The sequence below is a fragment of the Podarcis raffonei genome, chromosome 1, assembly GCF_027172205.1.
Source record: "Podarcis raffonei isolate rPodRaf1 chromosome 1, rPodRaf1.pri, whole genome shotgun sequence".
In the NCBI taxonomy this organism is placed as follows: domain Eukaryota; kingdom Metazoa; phylum Chordata; class Lepidosauria; order Squamata; family Lacertidae; genus Podarcis; species Podarcis raffonei.
Genome location: NC_070602.1, coordinates 59,749,245 through 59,775,725, shown reverse-complemented (window position 1 = coordinate 59,775,725; position 26,481 = coordinate 59,749,245). Strand labels below are relative to the sequence as shown.

The window sequence follows — 26,481 nt, the reverse complement described above, 5'->3', positions numbered from 1 at the left end:
GGGGTAGGGGCTTTGTGCTAAATTTCCCATTCGGTAGCCAGGGCAGACTTCCCTGTTCGCAGTCTTGCCCAGACACCTGCAATTCAGCATAACGATGCATCTTGAGGAAGTGCGCTGCAGCACGCGGAATTTCTGCCATAATAAATGTCTCAGTCTTCAGGACTCTTCGGTCTCGCTCCGAGCCTAGCTCTACTGCCCCTCCAGAGAGGTGTTTTCAGAAAGTCTGCGAAAAAGCCGCTTAGGGGCTAGAGGGCTGAAACATCAAGCAAATAGTTATGCGATCAGCCTGTACAGGGAGCGACAGGGGCAGTGCAGTCTTGTCCACTGCTCCTCGGAAGCCGAGTCCCATTGCATTACATATTGGGCATACGCCTGGGGCTTACCTTGGTGTGCCTTGCAGCGTGGGTCTGTTTGAAAGGAAAGCGCCGTTGAGATGCACAACCCAGTTCGATGGCAGCCCTTGCGGCTGACGCCGATTTGGTCCCCTCCAAGCGAGGCGAATCAGCTTGAAATCAAGCAATGGAACTTCGACGTCAGTTGAAATAGGAACTTACCTTCCATAACAGCAAATAAATTGTTTTGTTTCCAAGGAACATATTTAGGATCGGATCGCAAATCGGCTAAAGTTTTTTTTTAAGCGATGCTTTATTTTATTGTCCAAAACAAAACATTAAATTTAAAAATCGGTACATAATATGAATTAGTAATCGTATGCGATGTAAGGCTGTTTCCCAAAATGGGTAAGATTTTGTCTTCAGCAAATGGTTTTTAATAAAGAAAGCTATATTTTTGCTTCCCAGGATGTCTCAAAGCCAGACATAAAGTGGTTACGACGAACATGTAGTTGTAATTTCCATTATATACAGACCTATATATAGTTTTGCTTTAGATAAGTTAAAAAAACAACAACCACACGCCCCATACACACCAAAACACTCCATCCCAGAACGCTGATTTATGACTAGGTCTTTAACCGCAGCAATCGCGGGAGCCCGTTTAAACCTTAGCAACTGGAAACTTGTTCCGAGACGCAGACACTCTGGGGAGCAGCCCGATTTAAGTTTAGCAACTAACCCCTCCAACAAAGCCCCCCCAAAAAGGCACAGCGGATCATATATCAAAAAACCCCTTTTCATCTGCGGCAAAGATTTCACTTCACGTTGCCTCATTTGTATTTTCTATTCTGCAGAAAGCTCCGAGATAAGTTTATATGAATATTTATTGCTTTATTTCCTGAGAGCCAGCGGGGGTGGTGGGGGTGAGCGACGTACAGAGAGAGCGAGAGAGCGCGCAAATAAATTTAATGCTTTTCTTAAAATAATTCTCCCCTTTTTTTCCCTTAGGAAGGTGGGGGAGAAAATGACCCTGGAAACTTTTTTGTAAATATATAAATAAATAAGAAATACGCATTTAATTATCCGTCCCGTGTGCGCGCGCCTTGCCTCGGAACAAAACCCCGCTGGTCGCCCTCGGAGCGACGCCTTTCCCCCAAGAGGCGGTCAATATGCAAAATTGATGCCTGCCCCTTCTTTGTGGCGGGCCCATTGTGCGGGGCTTGCTGATGAAGCCTAATCCAATCCTAAATTGCGCCCCCGGACCAATCAGGGAGCCCCGAGTGCCCGATGAATGAAACTCAAGGGGAGAACCCCATTGTGGGAGCTGTCACTTCGGGAAGCGCCTGAGCGGCCCGGACCCCTATAAAACCCCATTGCGCCACAGAAAGGCCGAGGAGAAGAAGCCTGCCAGTCTCGCTTAGGTGGATCTCGAGAGAAAAGGAGACAGAGCAAGACCATTTGTTTAAAAAATAAAAAAAGCGGGAGGGGGGAGAAAAAGGAAGCGGGGCGAAGACTGCTTTGGAAAAGCCACAGCCAGCACTTCCAAGTTGAGGCTTGGACCCTTGGCCAGGCGGGCGCTTCCTCTGCCTCCCTCCCCGTCTCCTGCCATGATGTTCCCCAGCCTGATCGCGCCTCCCGCCGTCTACCCGAGTCTCCTGCGGCCCACGCCGACCCTCACGCTGCCGCAGTCGCTGCAGTCCGCCTTCTCCGGCCACTCCAGCTTCCTGGTGGAAGACCTCATCCGCATCAGCCGGCCAGCCGCTTACCTGCCCCGCAGCGGCGGCGCACCTCCGCCGGCCAGCCTGTCCCCACCGCCACCGCCTCTGTCGGGCGCCAGCCCCGCCCGGACGGGCCCGCCAGGACCCTCGTCGGCCGAGCCGGCCAACTCCGACGGCGCTGCGCGACGGGGCTGCTCGGCGCCCGCCTCCGCCTCGCCCGCCAGCGACGCGCCCTTCCTCAAGTTCGGCGTGCACGCCATCCTGTCCTCGGCGCCCCGGACAGGTGAGCGCGCGGCGCCGTCGGGGGGAAGCTGAGGGAGGGAGCCTCCGCTCGGGTTGGCTCAGGGAAGAAGGCCTTGCCAATGGGAGGAGCGGGGAGGTGCCAGGTGTGCCTGTGTGTGTGTGTGTGTAAGAGAGAGACTTGACGAGATGGGCAGGAGCTTCCTCCTTTGCGCACCCATTCAGGAGAAAAGGAGCTGGGGTGGAACACACTCGTATAGCAGTAGGGAGGATCGCGTCACAAACCAGGTATGGGGAGAGTTAAAGGGGGGGAGTAATTAGATATTCTTCCCAATTGTGGTAGGTAAATCAGTAGACACTATTCCGGGGGGTGGGGGAGGGTGGGAGAGAGACTGCGGTTGCTTCTTTAGCACCACCGACGTGACAAAAAAGAGAGAGATGTCAGTTCTAGTAATGGTTTGTCAATGTGATTCATTAGTTGCACAGGAAGCTAGGTGGAGGAGGACCACTGTCCCAGCGTCCTGACATTGTCTCTCCGGGGTTTCCGGTTTGGGAGGGGAGAGGCGTCTCTTCCGATCCTGCTACCTGGAGATGACAAGGACTGAACCATCGGGAACCCTTAGCATTTTAGTGCCTGCGCTCTCACCACTAAGTCGCAGCCCCTCCTTGCCTTTAACCCGTCCTTACTAATGTGCATTTTCTCTGCTCTCCCCAGAAACCTCCCACGCGCTGATGCAGAACGTCCCTCCCAAGACTTTCACTTTCCCGTATTTCGAAGGATCCTTCCAACCTTTCATCAGGTCTTCTTATTTTCCAGGTAGGTCTGGGGTCCTCCTCCTCCGCGCTCGCCCCTCTCCCCCCCCCTCCAGCCACCCACTGCTCCCTCATTGTTGCAGGCATCAAAAGCGAATTATATCTTTCGGAGGGTCCGGGAGGTGGCGGTGGATGGGTGGTGGTTGGGGGAGGGGGGAGGCCGTTGCTCGTCCTCCAGTTCAGAGGTTGGACGGGGTACAACATTCAAGAATCCGTCGCGCCAATTTGATGCCCTATTTAGCACAAGCGCGGTGGCTGCTTGACATTTTCGTTCCCAATTTCTCTCTCTCCCCCCCCCCCCCACGCCTCTCCCCTGCTCGACAAATTAGCCGGGATTGTCACGGTCCGAATGCGAGGCGGTTCAATTCTGACACAGAGATGCTGTCCGGCCTCCTCTTCAGGGCGGCGGTTTTCCCACAGAGCCGGTGATCGGCAACAAAAGTTTCAGCACCATGACCAATTTGGTCAGCTCCCTCCGGGCAACCACACACAGACCAAGCGCTGACTCCGCCGTGCTGCTGATAGACATTTACCAGCCATGGGCTAATTTCCCTTTAAAGGTCATTCGCTTTGCCAACGTTTTCACAAGGCCACATGGAGCGCTCCCTTGTTTGGGAATTCGGTGTGGCCGAAGCCAAACACCCACCTCCAAATCTTTTGCTCTGAGAAAGTTATTACCTACCTCCATCTCAAAGGGACCTCAGAAGCAGGTGGGTCTCAGGCTCTGCAGAATCAGGCTGGGAGGCCAGGACCAATTCACACCCTACTACCCTGATGATTGCCAACTTTCCTGCTATTTGATGTTACTTGACCATTGCAACCTCTGCCACCCAAAGTATTAAAACTCAACATATAGCGCCTGGCATGAGCCGGGGATCACCTGGTGCTACAGCATTGCTACAGTTAGGCAGGTGGTTTGGAAAGGAGATCAATAGAGCCTTTCCCCAGGTAAGCTCCCCCAAGTTTTCAAAAGAAAGAGAGGCACAAAAGAAGCACCTATAGATACCACTTTTCCATACTGAAGTTATGTTCCACTGCCAGTTTGGGTTTTCATTTTTTCTATGGGGTGTGTAGAATCATACACAGAGGGTACCTCTCACATTACACATCTATAATCCTCAACTAGTGTCGAACTGAAATTAAATATGTTTAGAAGAATATGCTCCAAATTATCACACACAGATCTACTCTAATCCGCTGTTGGTGTTCAACTGATTATTTGAAGCATATTCTTTTAAACATTTTCAAGTTAGGAATGCCTAGGCAAGTTAACTTCAAATCTTAATTTTGAAGCTGTGAAAAGTGACGGTTAAGAAGAATGACTCTCAAAAATATCACTCTACCAACAAGCTGCTAATATACTTTGTATCAAAAGCCAAGAGCTCCTTCATTCACTCTCCTGATAATGGAATTTGCTTCCTTTCTCCAGCATTTGAATGGCCCAACAAAAACAACTTGAGCCTTATATATAGCTTTTCATGTCCATTTAATGAAAATGATTTGGGGAAAGAGAAGGCTGTGTCATCAGTATTCTCTCCAAGGAGCTTGGCATGCAGTTGTGTTTAGTTTGAAAGTGTAAATCTCTTTTGTTCCAATAATATATGGCTTTAGCTGCTTGTCCTCAGTCTTTTTCTGTTAGTTCATTACTACACAATTACCATTCACGCTTCATTAGAATCTCTGTTTCTCTTTGGGAGTTTTTCTTTCCGCTTAAAGGCGAAACTCTGCCCTTTTTATCATACCAATTCCATTGGGAACCAGTCAATGTGCTAATTAGCTGTTACTTTTCATGTCTCCAGAGCGAATTCTGCAAGTTTTGTAAGGAAGAGGTGGGGGCAGGGGAGGAAAATTCATATATTAAAAAGATGAATACTGATTGATCAAAACTTGCCACTTAAAAGGACTTTTTTGTTCCTGTAAGAAAAGTCCCTTATTTTAATCTGGGGTAAAATAAAGTTCCTGCAATTGGGGGGTGTGTGTGGAACTTCTGAACATTTAAATACTCAGACAAGAGAGAGAGAGAGGGAGTTCTTACCCCCTTCCCTTTCCCCCCTTTTAAAAGTATACCTCTATCTTCCTGGTCTTTTCTTTTGAAAGTTAAGATCTTTGAATCTGGTAACAAAACAGGCCAACTATAGATACATTCACTTGGTGTATCTAATCAAATCTGGTTACCATTGGTTGAAAAGGACAGTTAAGTTAAGCGTAAACTCCCTTTCACAAAACCAGGTTCATAGGTGCTGAGCTGCTTAATTCAGCCGAGAGTACAGAAAGGAAAAAAGAGGTGGCAAGAAAGAGAAAGGAGAAGAGAGAAATCTATGGGCATGGAAATGAAAGGGAGATTTGCTCCTTGACTTCAGTGGGATGGAGACTCCCATCTTTTGGAGCAGGATTTTTGGAACCAAGCTTGTCTTTATTATTATTATTTTTTTAAAGAGCTGATCCCGCCTGTTTCAGTGCTTTATTTTTTCCTTTTCTCACAGCTTCATCTGTGGTGCCTATTCCTGGCACTTTCTCTTGGCCTCTGGCTGCCCGGGGGAAACCACGCAGAGGTATGCTCCGCAGGGCTGTTTTCTCAGATGTACAGCGCAAAGCCTTGGAGAAAATGTTCCAGAAGCAGAAGTACATCAGCAAACCAGACAGGAAGAAACTGGCAGCCAAGCTGGGCTTGAAGGACTCCCAGGTAAACTCATCTACTTTCTCCCCCTAGACAATCACAGAGAATGTGAAGCCACAGGTTGGAAAGAGGTTGGTGGTGGCGGCGGCGGTAGACATTTAACTTTCACTTCTCAAAAGCAAGACCTCTCCTCCTCAAAGAGAAGTATGAGTATAAGGAGACTTTCTGAACTGGAGCCAAAGACTCCATCCAGAAAATATTGGTGGCAGTTAAGACTAATAGACATGACCCCCTGGCTCTGTGGTAGGAGGAACTTTGAACCTGACAATCTGAAAGTTGCTCAACATGGTATTATACTACCACTGATTTCAGTGAGATGTAAGCATGACAGTCTTTTGATTACTGCCACTTTTGAAAATGAACAAATTTATTATGGTTAAATCAGGCATCCCCAAACTTGGCCCTCCAGATGTTTTGGGACTACAGCTCCCATCATCCTTGACCACTGGGCCTGTTAGCTAGGGATGATGGGAGTTGTAGTCCCAAAACATGTGGCGGGCCAAGTTTGGCTATGCCTGGCATAGCACTATACTCTTTACCTGAAAGTAAGCCCCACTGAAATAAATGGGACTTAGTTTTAAGTATGCATGCATGGCTACCTCTAAGTATTATTATTTCTTAAATGGGGCCATGGAGAGTTTTGCATGACTAGGTTAGTCTCATTCAAATCAATGCGACTAATTTCTCAAGTTGATCCCTGGCTTGTGCTTGGGGAGGAGAGGAAGTCTCATTGTGTGAATGTAAGGTCATTCTGCAAGTAGACTGTCACTGTTAGGTGTCACACAATTAGTTGCTGAAAACAAATAAACAAAGAACACTATATTATCCTTTATTGCATTTCTTGGTTGCTTTCCACCAAAAATTTGTCTCAAAGCAGCTTGACAGAATAGAAATGTTTATTGCAGCCCAATGCGCATCACCCTCAGATTTATTTTCACAGTCCCCATTGAGAATTTCATGAGGTCTCCTCGGACTAGTCCAACACATTAACTTGCATTTCTGGCACAAGGGTGGGGGATGAGGTATTCGCCAAGGAGAAAACATGAAAATTGGAAAATTTGGAAGTGCTGGCTGCCATCAGATATATGAGTTTTCCTGTGAGTTGCTGCCCTGAATGCAGACCTGGAGCACCTTAGAATGGTTGTCTCCATTATGCATACTTAAAAAAAGAGATGGAAAAACTCCCACTTTCTTGCAACAGCGAGGCATGGGGTTGTATTCAACATTGGGTAAGCGTAGTTTAGCTCATGAAACTTGACTTTCCCTTCTCTCCACCCCTTGCATCCTTCCACTATGCCCCCCAAATCTGCTTTGGAGGCCCCCAAACTTTAGAGCAGATTTTGAGGGTGCACAAGGGGCTGCAGGGAGGAGAGAAGGAAAGTCCCATTGTGCAAATGAATGCTTCTTCTACTGCCACCACATTAGGACAGGATACAGTGGTACCTCGGGTTACATACGCTTCAGGTTACAGACTCCGCTAACCCAGAAATATTACCTCAGGTTAAGAACTTTGCTTCAGGGTGAGAACAGAAATCATGCTCTGGTGGTGCGGCAGCAGCAGGAGGCCCCATTAGCTAAAGTGGTGCTTCAGGTTAAGAACAGTTTCAGGTTAAGTACGGACCTCCGTAACAAATTAAGTACTTAACCCAAGGTACCACTGTATAACCCATTTTGGTTTTGGACAACCCAAGTAATTTTCAAAGAATTGTATGGCTCTTTCTTTGTGGAGTCATCTTTGATGCTTAGTGCAGCTCACTTAGGGAGTGGCCCTTGAGGATCTTGTGCGGGGTGGGGAGGGGTAAGGATTCTGCTCTTCAAATGTGTCTCCGGATATGTACTTGATGGTTGGTGTTTGTCATGTAGCAGTTGCCTTGATGCTGCAAAACCTTATTTGTGTACCCTTGAAAACTCTAGGTGAAGATCTGGTTTCAAAACAGGAGGATGAAGTGGAGAAACTCCAAAGAGAGAGAGCTCCTGTCATCTGGCGGCTGCCGGGAGCAGACTTTACCCACCAAGTTCAACCCGCACCCAGATCTCAGTGACGTAGGCAAGAAAGGTTCTGGAGAGGAGGAGGAAGAAGCAGCCTCACCCCGGTGCCCAGCCAGCCCCAGGCATTCCTTAACATATCACCAGCCCACAGATGACCCACGCCTGAGAGACAGGTTGGACTCCCACATGCTCCCTTCCCCCACCCATTCCAGCAGCCCCAGCAAACCTTCAGACTTCTCAGACTCTGAGGAAGAGGATGAAGAGGGGGAGGAGGATGAAGAAGAGATCACGGTCTCATAGAGACCCTTCTTCTTGCTATCATGAAAGGGGACATTGCAAAGATGTAAATAAACTAAGGGCTATCTAATTGAAGAGGTGGTGTCCTTCCACACCCACATGGTTCAAATAGACAATGTACTGATCATCATGCAACCTTGGGGTTTCAGTATGACATATTCCAGAACTACCCTGAATAGGAACCTCTTGCCTCAATATCATCCTGTTGTGATCACTGACTAATCAGCCAGTCTTGCACTTTTCAATTGAAAACTATAGACTAGAAAGCCATTAAAACATACACACCCCTTTGGTATTAAGATCATGATTTAGAAGCAGAATAATTAGCCTAATTCAGTTGTGATTCGCTTAGCTAATTCCAGGATGTGTTAATTTCTCTGAAAATATCAGCAATCTTTTCCCCATAAGCCCTAATCTGTTGCGATGCTGATGCGATGCTGCAAAATGCAAGTGGTTGTTAATGATTTCAGACCAGCCTTGCATGCTGAGCTCTAAATTGCAGCCAGTGTGAATTGGGATGGTGGTGGTTGCTATTCCAGAGAGCACACTTACTGAGTGTGGGCATGCAAACTGGAGCTGCCCCTGAAATCATTCACGTGCACCCACAAGAACCATGGCCCCTGGCTTGGTTCCAGTGTTGAACATTTCTGTGTTAATTTATGCATCTGTCTGCTTCATACCATTTCCACATTTGTCCCCAGCTCTTTGGCCATCTCCTTGTTTTGTGACTGCTGCAGGTGCAATGTGTGGATGCAGGGAACTGGACCTGCCTCTTTGATTGTTGACTGAACTTTGCTGTCTTTGCACAGCTTCTATGATCTGTACACTATTTTGTACTCTTACACTGTATGGATATTTTATACCAAGGCAATGGCAAGTATGCAGATGGAAGAATATTATATTTTGTCTGGGTTGTCTTTTTTTTTTTTGGTGTGATTTTTTTGGGGGGGTTAACTCAAAGAGAAGCTTAGCTTCTAACTGTGTAACTTATAAAAAAACATTGTCTATTTTGTATTTTTACTTTGTACATATTTTAAATATGTATATATAACAAATGAAGCAAATGCCAAATTAAAAAAAAAAAAAGGTGTGCAAGGCCTATCATTTCTGAAGCTTGGGGATTACATTTCATGCATTCCTACTCATGCATTAACAACCATAGCCAGGCTAGAGTGGTGCATATTCTAAGATGAAGTGGGTTGTAATTCGGAACACACTTTATGTAGAAGTAACTTCTGTTGATGTGCTTAAAAGCCTCCTGTCGGTGGAACTCCTGCATGTTGATGCTGCCCCAGTGGCTTTCCTATGCATGTGCAAATAGCTGGATTAACGGTGCTAAGCCATCTGGAAACAGCACAGGATCATAGGACATGGATCCTTTGGAGGCAGTGAAAAATGAAGATGAGCGATTATAAAGTCCCAGAAGAAGAGGGGTGTACATGCATGTTCCACTTGGCTGTAGCAATTCCTAGGATGCATCTGCATTTTGCACACATGGACAAATGTCTTTCCACAGCAGATAAAGATGTTAAATGATCGGCAGTGATGGTAGGGAATTTTAGACTCTGGACTTTATGGTCTTGAAAGACACTCCCCCTGCTTTGGATGGCCATGTATATTACTTCACTAACATCAACCTTTACTTATTCAGGACATTTATATATCACTTGATTCCACCCCCACCCCCCAAAAAACCTCTCCCACCTCCAAGCCTTGCTCCGTTTGGGGCCCTGGGCGTCTATTTCAAAGTCTTGCCCTGATAGCACCACTGAAAATAGTTCTTCCTTTCCTATGGTGGAGTCTGTGCCAGCAAGAAGAATGTGGAGTGGAAGGGTGACAAGTTAACAGGGCTTGCTGACAGCTGCTTCCCACTGACATGGGAGCTGCATCAGCTTTAAAGGTTGTTCGTAGTTTTAACAACAATCCCTTGTTTGAAATGCCTCACCTGCATTGATCCTGCTAATCTCCCGGCCCTCTATTTCCACCTGGGATGATGCCCCATACAAAAAAAAAAAAAAAGTTGCAGTCTGAAAGGGAAGCATGCAGATCCTGAATGCAGGGTTACGAATTCAGGTGCAGCCTGCAATCTTCAGGTATCTTCAGAAGGAAAGTGTGAAATCTACAGCATTACTTGCAAACAAAGGAAGCAATTAAATACCCACATGACAAATATAACACATAAAATTCCAAGTTGTATTAAAAACAAAACGAAATTCAGGAGGGTTTTCCTCTCTGCCACTTTGTCTCATTATAGCTTATAGCTTGCACTAGTGTAAACTTGTGTGTGTGTGTGTGTGTGTGTGTGTGTGTCTGCAAAAGTGCAGGTAAATGTCAAGTGTGACTCATAACCAATTCTCACATTAGTTATCATTCATCCTGTGATGGAAAAAGCAATGCAAGAAACAAATCTTCAGACAAGCCCTTGCTACCCAACTATGTTGTAATACTGAATTAACAACCACCGTGGGGAGAAATGGTCCCTGGATAAATTATGAATTTGGTCTGAAAAGCGAATGAATCAGAAAGGAGTACATAAAATAAGCACAATTAAAAATGTATAATTGTGCCATAATACATACTTCTCATCTGCAAAAAATAAATAAATCATTTTATAATGCATATAAATCAGAGAGAACAATTAAGTGCAGCTAAAAATAAGGTCCTACATTTCAGTCTTCATTGCTACTGTCACTCAACCTGTGAGTGAGAAAGTGCCAAGAAGCTGATGATCTAAGAGACTGATGAAAAGCAGGGTAGTAAGAAGTGGGAACAGAGTTGCTATTTAGTGCCATCAAGAAAGAAAGAAAGAAAGAAAGAAAGAAAGAAAGAAAGAAAGAAAGAAAGAAAGAAAGAAAGAAGCACCAAGCTCTGTGGTTGTACTGTGTGGGGGAGCTAACAACCGCCAAATGACACGAATGCTTCTCCACAAAAATATTAAAAGACTGAGATAATAAACTATGTTGCTTGCAGTGTGGTAACAGTGTTGCAAATGCCATCTACTTTACTCCTGCCACAATGTTCCATACAACCATCAAACAGGATGTGTCATCAAGAAAAAAATCAGACATTGCACTTTAGAAGGTTCAAAAAGGAAAACTCAACAAAGCACTAAGCAGATTTCTCTCTCATTTCTGCTTGTGTGTTGTTCTGAGGGTTTCCCCCACTAACTCAGAGCCAATTTGGGGAGGGGGGCACACAATGGGCTAGAGGAGAGGGGATGAAAGCCCCATTGTAGTAGCAGAAGACTTGCATAAGCTTCTGCTGGGTGGGGCTCATTAGTTAAATCTCACCCTATATATTTTAATTATGGATCAATGCAACCCCCCTATTCCCCTCACACAGCTACCAAGTTCCCTGGGAGCTGTAGCTCTGTGACGGGAATGGGGAGTAGGGGTCCCTCAACACCTTCCCATAATTTTGGGGGTGAAGCCATGGCTGTTTAAAGTGCTGCGATATTGCTTTAAATGTGTAGTGCAGGCAGGGCCTCAGTGATTTCTAGAACTCCTTCCAGCCATGCAACAGAGGTGTAGCCAAAGCAATCTTGAGCAGCGTTTTAGTAGTGCATTGCATTTATTATTGTTATTATTATCCTTCCCTTCATCTCAGAGGAGCCCATACTGTAGTTTTATTGTAGTTTCTCAGTTTCATTGTTATGATGTTATTTTGTAAATTACTTAGAGAGACTGCCTTAAGTATTAAGCAGTATATTTGTTGTTGTTTAGTCGTTTAGTCGCGTCCGACTCTTCATGACCCCATGGACCAGAGCACGTCAGGCACTCCTGTCTTCCACTGCCTCCCGCAGTTTGGTCAAACTCATACTGGTAGCTTCGAGAACATTGTCCAACCATCTTGTCCTCTGTCGTCCCCTTCTGCTTGTGCCCTCCATCTTTCCCAACATCAGGGTCTTTTCCAGGGAGTCTTCTCTTCTCATGAGGTGGCCAAAGTATTGGAGCCTCAGCTTCACGATCTGTCCTTTCAGTGAGCACTCAGGGCTGATTTCCTTAAGAATGGATGCATTTGATCTTCTTGCAGTCCATGGGACTCTCAAGAGTCTCCTTCAGCACCATAATTCAAAAGCATCAATTCTTCGGCGAGCAGTATATTACTATGTAAAAATAAATTATGGTCAGGCTGTGTAAGGCATCTTCCCATGTTCTAAAGGTATACAAATTGCGCCCGCAAATCTCTTATTTTGAAACTTTTAAATGCAAGTGCTGGGAGTGTACATTTTCTTTTTTTGTGCACTTCTAAATGCTTTAGTGTTTTCAATGCAGTTTTTAATAGAGTTGCTTTTTTTTTTTACACTGCTTGTGTATTTTTAGTTGCATTTGTTTCCATTCTTGTTGTGAGCCACATTGGGACCTGCACTGGGAGAAAGGAGGGAGGGAGGGAGGGAGGGAGCGAGAGCGAGCTTGAGTTTATATGAAGAATTGGGCACTTAAGCAACCAAGCAAAGCCCAATTTCAGTTAGCTTGAGTTTGCTGCCATCTGGTGGTCAGGTTGAGATAATTACAAAAACTTTCCTGAGAGATCTTCATATCGTAATGTGTGTGTTCTGGAGGGTGTCAGTCTGGCTGCTGTCCTGAGTCCATTTCAATTATTGCAATGCTGCAATAAACCAGTTCCTTTGTTGAGGTAATGATTTAGGCTAGCTAGTAAAGTCACAACAATTAGCAGAACCAGAGATGTTGTTCTGTGCCATGGAACAAATGGATAGGTTTTATCTCCACCCCAAACTAGCTGTCAGGTAGGAAAAGCATAGCCAGAGTGGCTGAGTTGAGCTGGAAGCAGACTGAAAGCTGGAGACACAGGAACATGCTTGCTCTGTGCTGGATCCAAAGCTGTGATTAATGGAGAAGCAAGATCGTTGGGGATGTTAATGCTGTGAATCCCTCTATCCTATGTGCAGGTTGTATATATGTATAAATAAACCATGTATCCTATAGAAATCCCAGTCTTACTAACCTTCATTCCAAAAACTCCAAACCCTGGGCGAACCCCTGGATTCTCCCACTACTCAGAGACAGGGATGGTGTACATAACAATGCTAAATAATTTTGGGATCAAACCAGACAAGGCTAAGCAATTTGATAATCCTATTCATTAATGCTTAAATCACTATATCTTACACCAGTGAGATTTAAGGCAGCTTATTTTCTGGATCACACCTCTCATTCACATTGTAAACGACTGGATTCTATGCTATCTCTAGGTTTGCCGATAAAATGCTGCCTACGAACGTTTGAATGCCTCTACCTCACCTTTCTCCACTAGTTGCTTCCCGAGGAGTTATGACAGAAAAACATGTTTGATCATTTAGGGTGCAATCTTGGACCCAGTTACCAGGAAGAAAAGTCCCATTGAACTCAAAGAGGCTGCCTTAACAACATAAGAACTTTGCTGGTTCAGATAGAAGACTCATCCAGTCCAGCATCTGCAGAGTGGTCAACCAGATGCCTATGGTGTTTTCCAGTAACTGGTACTCAGTACCATACTGCCTGATACTAGAGGTAATGTAGACACCATGACTAGTAGACATGTTTCTCCATGAATTTGACTCTTTTGGCAGCAAATTTGTAACTTGCTCTCTGTGCTATGTGAAAAAGTACAGTACTTCCTTTTTTCTTTGTATCCACTGTTTCCCACCATTCAACTAGGGTGGCGCTGTGGTCTAAACCACTGAGCTTCTTGGGCTTGATGATTGGAAGGTCGACAGTTCAAATCCCCATGATGGGGTGAGCTCCTGCTGCTCTGTCCCAGCTCCTGCCAACCTAGCAGTTTGAAAGCACACCAGAGCAAGCAGATAAATAGGTACCGCTGTGGCGGGAAGGTAAATGGCATTTCTGTGCGCTCTGGCTTCCATCACAATGTTCCGTTACGCCAGAAGTGGTTTAGTCATGCTGGCCACATGACCTGGAAAGCTGTCTGTGGACAAACGCCGAAAGCAAGATGAGCGCCACAACCCCATAGTCGCCTTTAACTGGACTTAACCATCCAGGGATCCTTTACCTTTTTTTTTTTTTTTAAAAAAAAAACCCCATTCAGCTTTATTGGATTACACAGGGTTCTAGTTCTTATGAGGGAGAAACTTCTTCTCACGACCCACTTTCTTCATCCCATGCATTACACACTCCTATAACCTTTTCACTTAGCACTTTTTTTAAAGCTTACAGGAACACTAGTAATGTTTGTATACTTGCAGATCCCATGTGGCAAACTGGGAGTCCCATGCATTGCACACCTGAGTGGACAATGCAAACCTCATTTAGGGTGTGCATCCCTTGGCTTATGACTGTCTGCAGTTAAAACACTCTGATTCATCAAGTATCTGTTCTTAAAGTTCCGTGGGCTTGAAATGAGCCTTGAACATTCTCTTTGGCAGCATATGCAGATTGGTGTTGCTGGGAGTATGGCAACACGGCTTTAATAATAAAGACGAAAGGATCTGAATCCAAAACACACAGATAATTGGACTGGTGAATGCAGCACATCACCTACTACTGCTGCTATTATAGTTTATACGGCATATGAACTATGCGGAATTTTGCTTCAACCCTTACAGCAGTAAAAATGGCAGTAAGACCAACCAATCTGAATAAATAATCATCAAATTTATTGAATCATGAATAATTTAAGACTGGTACAATCATTAGCTTTATTCTCCATGACACAGGACAGGGGTGAGAAGGGCAGGCCAGAGGGAGGCATGGTCCAGAACAGACCAACGGCAGATTCCAATCCTAAATGGTAACAGAAAATTAAATAGGGATGGTAGGGCGGAGGTAAACATCATACTGTACACAAAATACTCAATTCCTAGTTTTTCTCTTTAAAAATGGCTAGAAAAAATTCATCAAAATGCAGCACTTGTAATCAAATATTTACAGTTCTATGTTACAATGAAAAAAAATGTACATCTTAAAAGAGAACTTTTCTCATAAATGGTTCCACTGGAAACAACTAGATTAAAACAGCAACCTTCCATTTAATCTCCACAATTTTTTCCCATGTGTTTCCCCCCCCCTCGCTCTCTCCTTTTCATTAAAAGGGAATTGTCACATTTAGACAAGTTTCAAGACACAGAATATCAAAAATGTCAGCATCACCAATGCAATATTGTAAGGGGTTTATTTGTCTCTCCAAAATATATCAAAAAGGAGGAGGAACTAACCAACCCCTCCCTGTTTCTGCACCATCACCCTAAAAAAAAGGAAATCCAATATATGACTTGTACAATTCTTGACAGTTATGAAGGAAAGAAATATTTTGCATGCTTCCAATTTATAACAAAACACGACTGTTGCATAGAGTCTTGCACTAAAAACAAGAAGTAATTCCAATTTGTGGGGCGGGTTGAGGGAAGGCAAAACTGGAAGCAACTCAGATGAAATATTTCATCATTCTAAAAAGGGAAGGAATTTTTATTTATCAATGTTGAAAAGAAGAGCTAGGTAAGAAATGTGCACAACAGGTAACCCTGAATCCCGAAGTTTCAGAAAGGATACTGAAGTTGTCTGACCATCCAAAAGGATGAAGTTGCTCAATGTAAATTATTTTTCAGTGACACAAACTATGGTAATAAAAAGATAGAATTGATTTCCTGTTCATGGCAACAGGATATGCAGGAGAGGGGGAAAAACCTGAATACCCAGCATAGAGATTTTGTAAAGGGAGTCAAATAGGCTATATATCTGAAGTCGGTCGAGATCCCATATACTGCTTCCCCCAGCCACATCATTCCTGTAAATAATTCTTGTGTGTCTTGATGTTTGTGAAATCTCAATGCTCCCAATTCAGTCTGGCTGGACAACAAAGCCTTCGGCTAAATAAAATTTCTCCACACATTTCGCTGGAGAGATCAGCTCCATACGTGGTTTTTGCTTTGTACATATGAAGAGTTGCTCTTTCCTTTGAAATGGACCAGACAGAAGAAACATGCATGGAATCACTGCATCAGGATAAATTTGCGGCACTTTTATAAGAAAGTTTCTGGACTTGTGCAACAGGGTAAAGTTGTTAATGTGTTGTCATTCACACATTGTACCTTCACAGAAACCACTTTGCAGAGGAGGGGGCCTTGACTGGAAATGAGAAATGAGCAAGCTCTAAATGTCAATTCCAAACAGATACAAGGAGTGGTGGTGGTGGTTTTACAATTTTACAAATTGTAAAATTTAGCCACCAGAAAACAACTGTAATAAACATTGTTTACCTAGATTTATACACAATACATTTATTCCTCAGGCCAGTTTCCATATTGGGTAGGGTGAGCAGAATCCTTGAATGTTTCTTATGAGCCTATGCATACACACATCAAGAACTCGATTCCACAGTTCCCATAGGAAAAAAGTCCCCACTGGCTGGGGGAAAAACCCCCTCATTGGTTGGTTTACTTTAAACAGGATCCCTCTGTTTTTAGCAGAGAAAAAGCAGGAGATGATGGGAACCCTTCTAGGGCATACTTTTCTTGGCACAATTAACTGTGTGGCAATGATGCTTTCAGCAAGACATTTTAATGTTGCATGCTAAAGGCACGGCAGCTGGGAATCACTCATGCTACACAGTTCCATGCAGATCTTGCCATACAGGTACAATGCCTGACTCCAACCTGCACTATATCATCACTTGGGGTGGACTTCAACACTGTGCTAACTGGGGTACACACACAGCGAACAAGGTCTGCTTGCACAATGAGTTTGCTTCTTCTCTCCCCTGTACCCCCCAAACCTGTTCTATGGTCTCCCTCAACCCTTCATAACAGATTTATGGGATGCAGAGGGAAGAAGGTCCCATTGCATGAGCAGACCTCATTCATTGTACACAGCAACTTAGGTGAATCTTCCCCTAGTTTGTAAATCCCGGACTTGGGGGAAAGCCTCACATATACAACAAAATATATTGCCCGTATGACGTGCACCTCCTTCTAGGCAAGCTCTGGGTTCCATGTAGGGTGTGTGGTTGCTACTGAATCATGCAAGTCAGGGTATGAATTTAGGAACTCTGCAAGACTCCAGATGTATGGGTTTCCAACTACAACATCCATGGGGTGCGAAACAGAAACTGCTTAAAAACATGCAATGTAGAAACCAATCTCCAATGGGACATAGATGGGTCTTTCCCAATGCAAGTGGTCTTCCTCTAAACTTCTTTTTCCTTCAAAATTATTTTAACGGAGAACAACACATATTCCTATGAAGGAAAGTGCTATGCTGAAAGAAGTCCAGACTGTGTTCAATTTTGGGTATGATGAATCTATTCAAACATTTATAAAAGGCATGCAGTACAAATTTCCTGGGACTATACCATTCAAAATGTACATGGATCTCCTATTTTAATGCTGGTTCTTGGTTTGTTTGTTTTTTAAAAAAACCTGCAAGTGTAAAGATAGCACTTCAGGGAGAAGGCAAAGAAAGAATCATTTTCTAGGATGATGATTTCCATATGAAGGGAATTTTTGACTTGGGAGAACCTTTCAAATCTGTCCCGCAAGAGGTCCTAAGAAGCAGGGAGCTAAAAAACTAGCTCTCTCCAGCATGTTAGACGGATCTGCTTAGGGCTGTGGATCACTGTGGCCCATTTTCAGCAACCAGGTGAGAATTATGAAGGTTAGCTAAGTACCCTCCTTCTATCTTGTTATGATGAAACACTCAAGCAATTCTGGTTCAACAGTTCAACAAGCCATTAGTTCTAGAAAAACATAATGGGAGCAAGTTCACAAAAAACTCCAAAACACAGATTAAATTCACACGTCACCAAAAGCAGAAAGTTATGAGGTATAATAAAAAACCCTTACTCTTTCATGAGACATGGTAGCATAACCATAGTCCTCTTCAGGCATTACAAAGTTAGAATCACAGGTGATAATTAGAATCATAGAATTGTAGAGATGGAAGGGACTCTGAATGTCATCTAGTCTGACCCTCTTCACTGCAGGAATTACAATACATGGTCTCCCATCCAATTTGAAATCATAGCAGATCCTGCTTAGCTTTGCAAATGTGACAGCAGTTTCATTGCTGCACCACCAGGTTCTGAATGTCTTGGAGGCAGGGAACACTGTGTAGTGGTCCTGCTCCCCTCCACCCGACTTTGCTGTGTTGAATGGTAAGGATTGAAGTAGGATTGTAAGTTTGCTCACCTGAACATGCTGACAAACCTCTGCACAACTGGGGTTCCTGATTGCAGAGAGGCTTGTAAATATGCTCAGGGGTACCCATTTACAAGCCCCCTATATACCTTGCTGCTCAACACAACAAGGTTGGAAGTGGGGCAAGAGCTCTTACATTGCCCTTTGCCAGCCTGGTGCCCTCTAAAACTTCTGGAGGGCACCAGGTTGCTGAAGACTGTCCTATACGCTTTGACATTTATAATGTCTGAAGAGGGCTCTTGTGTCTGTTGCATCATATTAACCCTACAAAGATTTAACACTTTCTTTTCAAAATGGTGACAAACATCTAACCTGCATGTTCTAAAACAAAAGATTCTAGCAGTGATGCTGTACAGCATCCTAGAATATTTGTTTCTGCCTCCATTAGATAAACATTTGTCCAATAAACTGTTAGCTGTAAGTTGATATGGACATTCTGAAAAGCCCTCTCCCTCTTATTTTTTTCCACTCTTTTAGTTATTGTCACATTTTTTTAAAAAAACAGAAGAAATCTCAATTATCTTATTACAAACAGTATTCACAGCAACTCACATAATTGTACTCCAAGAGATGACTCCTATAGCCCTGTTTTGTTTAAATAAAAAACCCCCGTCATATGCAGCACTAATGGAATTCAAACACAATTAGTAGAAAGTAGGTAAGGCATCACTTTAAAAAAAATCAGCACCCAAAGATAGCTGAAAAGGCGTGTGTGTGTGTGTGTGTGTGTGTGTGTGTGTTGACTGTGGCTCTAGCTGTGGTACAGCCTGAGACAGCTGACTAGTTGTATATTTCAAACAGAAAAACACAAACCAGAGTGCAATTCTTTGTGAGGTGTTCTTGTTCCCCAGCAGAAGCACCAAGATTTTTTTTTTAAAAAAAAAAATTTTAAAAACACGAATCTTTACTCTGTGCGTTTGGGCAAGGAGGAAAAGGAGAATCTAAGAACCAGATACGTTCAAAAACACGACCCTTCAAAGAAACAAATAAAATATTTAAAGACACAGTTCTCCTTTAAGCAAGACCTGGCTTAATAAAAATGATTTAACAAGTTCCAGGAGTCCAAATAGGCTTTAGTGTTTTTGTACTGAAAAACAGTGAATTCTCATTCCTCATGACAAGTGGCTTTTGAAAATGAGGGCATTTCAAAAATAGTTTATTTTGAGGATGAAGTGTTAAAAAATTGTACTTGGGCAGTGTGAAGGCTAAACAATTGCTGCCTCAAACTTTTGGTAAATGTTTGGGTTAATTAACAGTGTAACTAAAACCGGAAGTGTTCATTAAGCGTGTTTTCACCCTTCCGGTATGGGGAGCTATGCAAAGAACGGATGTGCATCCATGGGTGATGAAATCCACACTGGAGTTTTGCTTCCAGTCTTCCCTGATGCAGATCCTATTCCTGAAGAGACAAGCTGCAATCTAGTTTTAAAAGCCACTTGCCTTTTCAGCGGTGACAACTGCTAAAGCAAAAAGTGGAAGTAAAACACAGGCTGTGGGTATGTTTGTTTTCCTACGCATTACTTTGAATCCTGGCAAAAATGGTCATAGTCCACAACATGCTGCTGTGGCTCAAAGGTTCGTGGCTCCATTGAAAAGTAGCAAATGATGTGCAACATCTGTGTTTGGGGTGGATTAAGCCTTACATCTGCACCTATATAAAGAAAACTAAATACATAAACATAAAAAGCCAGATCTCTAACTAGAGAACATCCATAAGTGTGTGTGTGTGTGTGTGTGTGTGTGTGTGTGTGTGTGTGTGTGTACATGTGTGTGTGTGTACGTGTTTTCCCTGTTTCTCAGCTCTTTGCCTTTTGTGGAACATTATCAAGGCAAGCAAATATTTTATAGCACCAGAACTATCTGTAGATGAGGTTAGACTGAAAGATGATGTTTAAGTTCAGCAAATACTGAATGAGTTTGGTCAGAAGCAGCATAGGCAAGATCCACTACTTTTCCTCCCTTTCTGGACAGTACATGGCACAAAGCTCTTTTGCTTCATAGCTTTGTAGGTGAGCATTTTTTGTTCCTTCTTCCCCCACGCCCACCACAAATTACTATGACTAATGTAATTGTTGGTATGGAAAAAAAACATGTATTCAGTGTCTTAGGCATGTGAGCTCACAGCAATGTCGAAAAGAACAAAAACATAGTAGTGCAGTTCTAATTATCAAGGAAAATAAAAACACAATTCAAAAACATCAACTGGGTTGCCTGCACCCATATTTGAGACTGAAAAGGGGGTGGTTGGGGGAGAAACAGAAGGGGCAGAATAGTGTCTCTATTGTTCTTGCAGCTCTAATACTGAGATGTCCAGCTGGACTAAGGACCAGTGATCTTCATGGTTTGGTGATTATGTCTTCTAAGCAAGGCAGGAGATGGACCACGGGAAATAACCCACTTCTGCTATTTTCGCATCATAATGTTGATTCCAGAGATGAATCGAGGATGTCGTCGTGATGGCTATTGCTGTTGGAGTCACTGTCGTAACTCTGCGGGCTTGAATAGTTAGCTGCCTCCTGCAATCTCATCAGCATGTTCATCTGAGGAAATATCACAAGAGGACAAGCGGTGTTACTTGAATGTTGGCTCTATTTCCACATTTATTTATTGGCCTGTTTAAGCACTTGCTCTGCTTGCTGCGTAAGACCCACAATAAGCATTCAATGCCACAAGAAGTCCAGCACCTACACAAGCAGAGTAGATTGGCAACCAATTGTTCCTTGGTGTTTATGGACTACTGGCAGTAGCTATGTGGTGGAAACACAATTGGAGTTAGGCTGGGTGGAATGGAACTAGCTTGCTGGACAAGCTAGCAAAACCCTTCTATCCTAGTAGCAGATCATGCCAAACATTTCAACCTTACTCTGGAGGTTGTAAGTTACCCATCTCCATCGCATCATGCAATGAAGGGTCAGGGAACACTTGGATCTGTTGCGGCTCACATGCCAATGTTGGGCAGGGTTAAAAACAGTGTTTGTCAAGGGCCCACCCCTTCCTCTCCCTTCTCAGTGGGCTGCCAGGGGAGGGTATGATTGCTCTTGCTGGAAGTGTGAACCGACTGCTTGCAAACACCCTCCTTCCATTGCTCTGTTCATTTTGATGTTCTCCTGGGTCCATCCCCCCCCCATCTCCTCTGTCTTGGCTCCTCAGACTTACATCAAGTTAGGAATGCATGCAGTCTCAGAGGATTAGATTCCCCACCCCTTATCCAAGTCCCTTTTGCAAGTCACATGCAATGTCATTGATGCTGAAGTGTGTGTTTTTTGCAGCCAGTTGATAGTATAACAGATTTTGGGACCCACATAATTGGTCCTGCCCATTTGTTTGTAATGGGCAAGACCACTCACATAACAGTGCCATCCAATGAATCCATGGAAAAAGCAGCTTCTGTGGTGCTGTTGTAACATGAAAAGGGCACCATTACCATAATCTGCTCAGTGAAAGAATTTGAAGAAGGAATGGCCTTCAGATAAGTTTCCACTGTGGTTTGTAATCACTGTTTTACTCCCTCCAAAACTTAAGAGATGCATCTCATAGAACATGTTGTAAGGTCAGCACAGCATACACAAAGCAATCACACAGACATTGCAAGCCAAGTAGACACCATCACATCTGCAACACAATTCTAAACTTCTAGGATGAGCCACAAACCACATATGGGGCTAGACTGGGGTCATCTGTGTGTACATTATACAGACCACCTGTGCCTTCCTGGACCAAGTCTCAATGCTTTCAAATAATACAACATTCAACACAATAAAATTTGTGCTGCTGACTAGCTGAGAAATCTCACCAGAGGATCTCCTTCGGCATCACTAGGTGGCACTTGCTTGCTGGTTGAACCTTCCCGAGGCATGGAGTACCCATCAAATCCAACATCTTCTGGCCGCAGTTGCAGCAAAGGAGGCCATTCGTGGTGTTGTGGGGTGGCTGTCCACGGGTAAGTGTCCATTACCCATTTGGCAGGGTCTTCCCATGGTGCTCTTCTTCCATACAACTGCAAGCAAGAACAAGACATTGTCCCTCATTAAAATATAATTTTTTTCAATATATAGGTCCTTTTAAAAAAACAAAAACAAATTTCTATTAAAGATTTCCTAGTTTTCAAAAATAAGTGCATTGTCTCTTTTTTAAGTTGTGTTTTCTACAGATCAGTTTTCTTTGTTGCGAGGAATTAGTGCTGCATACAGTATAAAGTTGGAAAGAAAAGAGGCGGAGGGGTGGAGGATGGTGAGTGGGGTGGGGATATATAGGCCTTTAAGGTATAGCCTCTTGGTTTGTCATGACATTTCACAAAAAGAATCTCCCATTGTGTAAAAAATGTCTGGGCCAAGAACAGCCAGAGCTCTGCGTGCTTCCTCCTTTAAGCACCAAGCTCTAACGGTTCCTGGGTTGCCTGTTCATTGCAAGTGATGTGGAATGGTGATTCCCAAGCATTTGGAGGTGTCTGAGCATCTGAATTTCTCATAGGTCACAACCATCACAGCAATGGTTTTCTATGTTCTGAGAAAGCCTGGGATTTCTCAGACGTTTATGAGGGTTTCCTCAAGGAGAATGGTGGGACCAAAGTGCCCCTACCACACATTGATATCATATATCACACGCAACCATGGGATCTTTATGCGTTGCAGGTACCTAGGATGAACTCTTAGTACATGTGAATTGAAAGTAAGGACTAATGGGGCTGGCCAGCTCATGAGAACTGAGCATGTGCAACGACGCAAGAAAAAGGAGAATGCACAGGAAAGTGCGGGATAACACTTGGTTTCACATGTCATCAGCGCCCCCCAACAACCCCTCAATTCATAATGAATGCTCTTTAAATAGCCTGTGTTGCCTAATCTCCCTGCAAACAAAGCAAGATGAATGCTCAATAAACAGGTTGTCTGGAAGCACTCAGGGATAGACAACCGTCTCCTCTGAGAATTTGTAAACAACAAGAGAGGTATGAAGCTTCTCTGATCTCCTGTCCTTTTCGACCAAATGTGGTTAAAGCTTCAGAAGTGCCCTTGCCAAACTGTTTGCTTGAATGTTTGGCTTCAAAGTCATCAAAGAACTACAGTTCAGTGCTTGGCAAGCTTCCCCGGCTTTGGTGCCAAAAAGCTCCCAAGGAACAGGTGATTCCACACATTTTAGTCTTTGACTTCAAACACGCATGCCCTCGCCACTTTGAAGAGGCGGTTTGATTTGACTGTAGCTTGCAAAAAGACACCACAAACCCTGCTCTGTGGAGCCATGGCTTTTTGTGAACATATTTACACGCAGCGTCTTGGGCCAGCCAAAACCATTTGAGCAAGATGAAAGCTGAAGTTACAAAAAGTGTTTCTAGAGGAAAATGAATGCTCATGTTTTCATGCTTGTAATACAGAGTTTAAGGTGGCTGCTCTTTTGGGGATTGTTTTTCACTTGCTATACTTCTCTGTTCTGACAGCTTACATGGTGGAACATTAAGCAGACCCACCCCATGGGGAGCAAAGATGCATTATGAGAACATCAGAATGTCATTAGCATTCCAGGCATAAAGATTTCAAGAGCAACCCATGACTGCAGTGGGTTACATGACAAACATAAATGCTCCTATTCCTATTCATCTCTTTCATAACCTAAGTGTTAAATTTTAACTTAAGTTTTAAAAGAAAATACTGGGGAGCTTCCTTCGAACCAGTCAATTAGTGAAAACAAAAATCGGGTGGTTCATTTGGCCATTACAGACAGTCTCTCTCTCTCTCTCTCTATATATATATATATATTATGGTGAACATTCTCTTGACCAAGGCATTTAGAAACACAAGAGGGGGAGATACTGAACCATACACTTGAGGTAGACAGAATCTCTGTCTATGTATTTTGCTACCTTTGGATTCTGACAGTTTGAAGCTTCTGTAGGACATATCTGATTTGACAACATTTAGGAACCTATATAGCATAGTGTTGCTATAAAGTATATTCTTCCTCTATTCAGAATTGTTTTACAAACATTACAATATGTATGAAATAAAACAATTCTATATAGTGAAATATGCTTTGTAGAAATTTCTCAGAAAGCAGGGTGTGTTAAGTAAATAACTAACAGAATTCACGCTTTATTCTGAGAGCACGCCAAATGGTTACTGAGCAAATTTGTCCGCTAGGTGGTGCCATGTAATCCAAAATCAGGGACTCTCACTCAACCAAATGCTATGTCAGAAGAACCCACCATGAAGCACAGGATACCAGGTGGAACAAGGAGAGAAGAGGATTTCTACTCCAAAGACAGAGATTCACCCTGGCAAATGGATGCTTATAAAATTCCAGTTCTACTTTCAAGTCCTTTCCCAAAAATGTGGAATAATATCTTAAATCTTAAAGTTAAGGTTATAAACTTATCACACTATTTCCCCTTTTCTTCTTCTTTATTCAAGGCCATCTAAGTGTCTGAAATATGCTTTCAGATCACCATGCATCCAGCAAGTTATGACACTGAAAAACCACAGGCATCCCCATACATTCTTATGGGAAACAATCAGCAGCAAATGGTGTCCTTTCTTACAAGACTGAGATGGTTACCGACTTGTTGAGGATGGGAACATGAAACACAAAATAGATTAAGATGCAGAGTCACCAGCAGTTATCATGTTTGCTTCACAGATATGCTGGCTGAGATAACAATAGCAGTGTTGTCTGAGCTGCTTGAAACTGCTGAACAATTAGAACTTGTAATAAGATACTAAGTACTATCAGTTCAATCAGTCCTAAAAGACTCCTAAATCACTTTAATGACTCCTAAAGCACCATAAAGGAATTTAATATATATTTCTTTTTTTAAAAAAAACTCTACAAAAATGTTACAACTAGTTTAATTACATTGCTTTTGCTTTGTTCTTCTGAATGATAAGACAAACAAAACTACTTGAATTATGTAGAGAAGTGCCCTTTCCCCACATCTTACTCCAATGAGTGAGATAGCTCCAGACATGTGCTTGCATGAAAAGAAAAGCTAATTTAGTTAGCAGAATCTGATCCAATGGAGGCTCCAACACTGTCCCCGAGTGTCACCCAACAGAGCATAGAGAGTGCTGCAGGAGGAATTGGTGAAAATCGCTTTCCTCCAGTAGTTGAGTCCCGTTAACAGAGTTGTGTTCCCAGCAAGTCTAGGTCTAACCCACCAGGTATTGGTGCAATTCCTTTCCAAGCTAAAGAAAGCATTAATGCAAGTCTGCATAACTCGTGACTCCAAAAGCCAAACAATGTCAAAAGTGGGGGAAGGAAATACTCTTGCTTTCCATGCCTGTCGGGGACTTGTTGCTGAGTAAGTTTGCCCAATATTAATGCTCTCATAGTGAGAGTTCCCTCACAAGCTTCTGAGGCATACTTGGGTTTGCCAAGCTCCTGTCAGGCTATTAAATGGCTGGTGGGCTGTGATCGGCTTGAAGGAGAGACAGTGTGGTGTATTGGTTAGAGGATTGGGCTGGTACCTGGGAGACCAGGGTTCAAATCCCGGCAAATAAAACACACTGGGGGGGGATCTTGGGCCGCTCATGGCCACTCAGCCTAAGCTACCTCCCAGGCTTGTTGTGAGGATAAAATAGGGAGGAAGAGAACCATCTACACCACCTTGAGCTCCTTGAAGGAAAGGTGGGGTATAAACAGAGTAAAACAAAACAAATAAATGAGACGTGAAGACCTAGGTTGTGCTGTATCTGTTATTCCCCCGTGCCCACACTCTTTGAGTAGGTGTAGTTCATATGCAAGCTCCTTACCTGTAGCCCTTCTCTGACAGCCTCAAGAAGATAGGGAACAATAGAGTAGTTCCACAGGTCAGTAAACCAAACCCTAGAACCGTCGACATCTATAGGGCAGGAGAGGAAGAGTCTTGGACCTGTGAGAAAAAAGGAGAAGGTTACCTATGCCAAGCATCTTTGGTGAATATGGATTGAATTACAGCCATAACATCAAGTAAAAAATGGCAAGAGAGGAGAAAGAAATGTAAGCACTGCACCAACAAAGGAGCCAATTAACCCATAATAATAGACTAGGATTTATCTACAAGTTGAACATTTGCTATGGCATCTTTAGTGAGCAGGCATTTAAAATCAAGCTCCCTCAATAGTTTGGACACAGCCTATTTTTATAGGGTTCACATTATAACAAAAAGTGTAATGTATCTGATTCCATGCCTCATAAAGCTCTCATTTTTAATGTAATTAGGACACTAAGGAAAAAGTAAACTATTATCTTATGTAGAGTAGATGAAATCTATGTTCTCGACCAAGTGTTTAGAAATGC

At 43.4% G+C, this 26,481-nt stretch overlaps 2 protein-coding genes across 9 annotated transcripts in view; one reads left to right on the top strand and one right to left on the bottom strand.

The window, feature by feature from the left end:
- Positions 1-1,644: 1,644 nt before the first annotated feature.
- On the top strand, positions 1,645-9,164 carry DBX1 (developing brain homeobox 1). The gene is made up of 4 exons (XM_053389058.1): positions 1,645-2,336; positions 3,009-3,110; positions 5,590-5,789; positions 7,698-9,164. Exons 1-4 carry the CDS (start codon positions 1,943-1,945, stop codon positions 8,070-8,072), a joined length of 1,071 nt encoding a protein of 356 aa, XP_053245033.1. The 5' UTR covers positions 1,645-1,942; the 3' UTR covers positions 8,073-9,164.
- Positions 9,165-17,374: 8,210 nt separating this feature from the next.
- NAV2 (neuron navigator 2) overlaps positions 17,375-26,481 on the bottom strand; it is a 531,973-nt gene continuing 522,866 nt past the window's right edge. For all 8 annotated transcript variants that reach the window (XM_053388967.1, XM_053389004.1, XM_053389014.1 and 5 more), the window contains 3 exons: positions 25,956-26,074; positions 22,010-22,213; positions 17,375-20,756 (listed from right to left, as the gene is read on the bottom strand). In XM_053388967.1, coding sequence (XP_053244942.1) covers positions 20,631-20,756; positions 22,010-22,213; positions 25,956-26,074 — 449 coding nt within the window. In that variant the 3' untranslated portion in view covers positions 17,375-20,630. The remainder of the gene's footprint in view (positions 20,757-22,009; positions 22,214-25,955; positions 26,075-26,481) is intronic.

Coding starts and splice junctions, on each gene's coding strand:
- DBX1 (XM_053389058.1), top strand. CDS start 1,943: ATGATGTTCCCCAGCCTGATCGCGCCTCCCGCCGTCTACCCGAGTCTC. Junction 3,111..5,589: donor CAGGTCTTCTTATTTTCCAG/GTAGGTCTGGGG, acceptor CTTTTCTCACAG/CTTCATCTGTGGTGCCTATT. Junction 5,790..7,697: donor TGGGCTTGAAGGACTCCCAG/GTAAACTCATCT, acceptor TGAAAACTCTAG/GTGAAGATCTGGTTTCAAAA.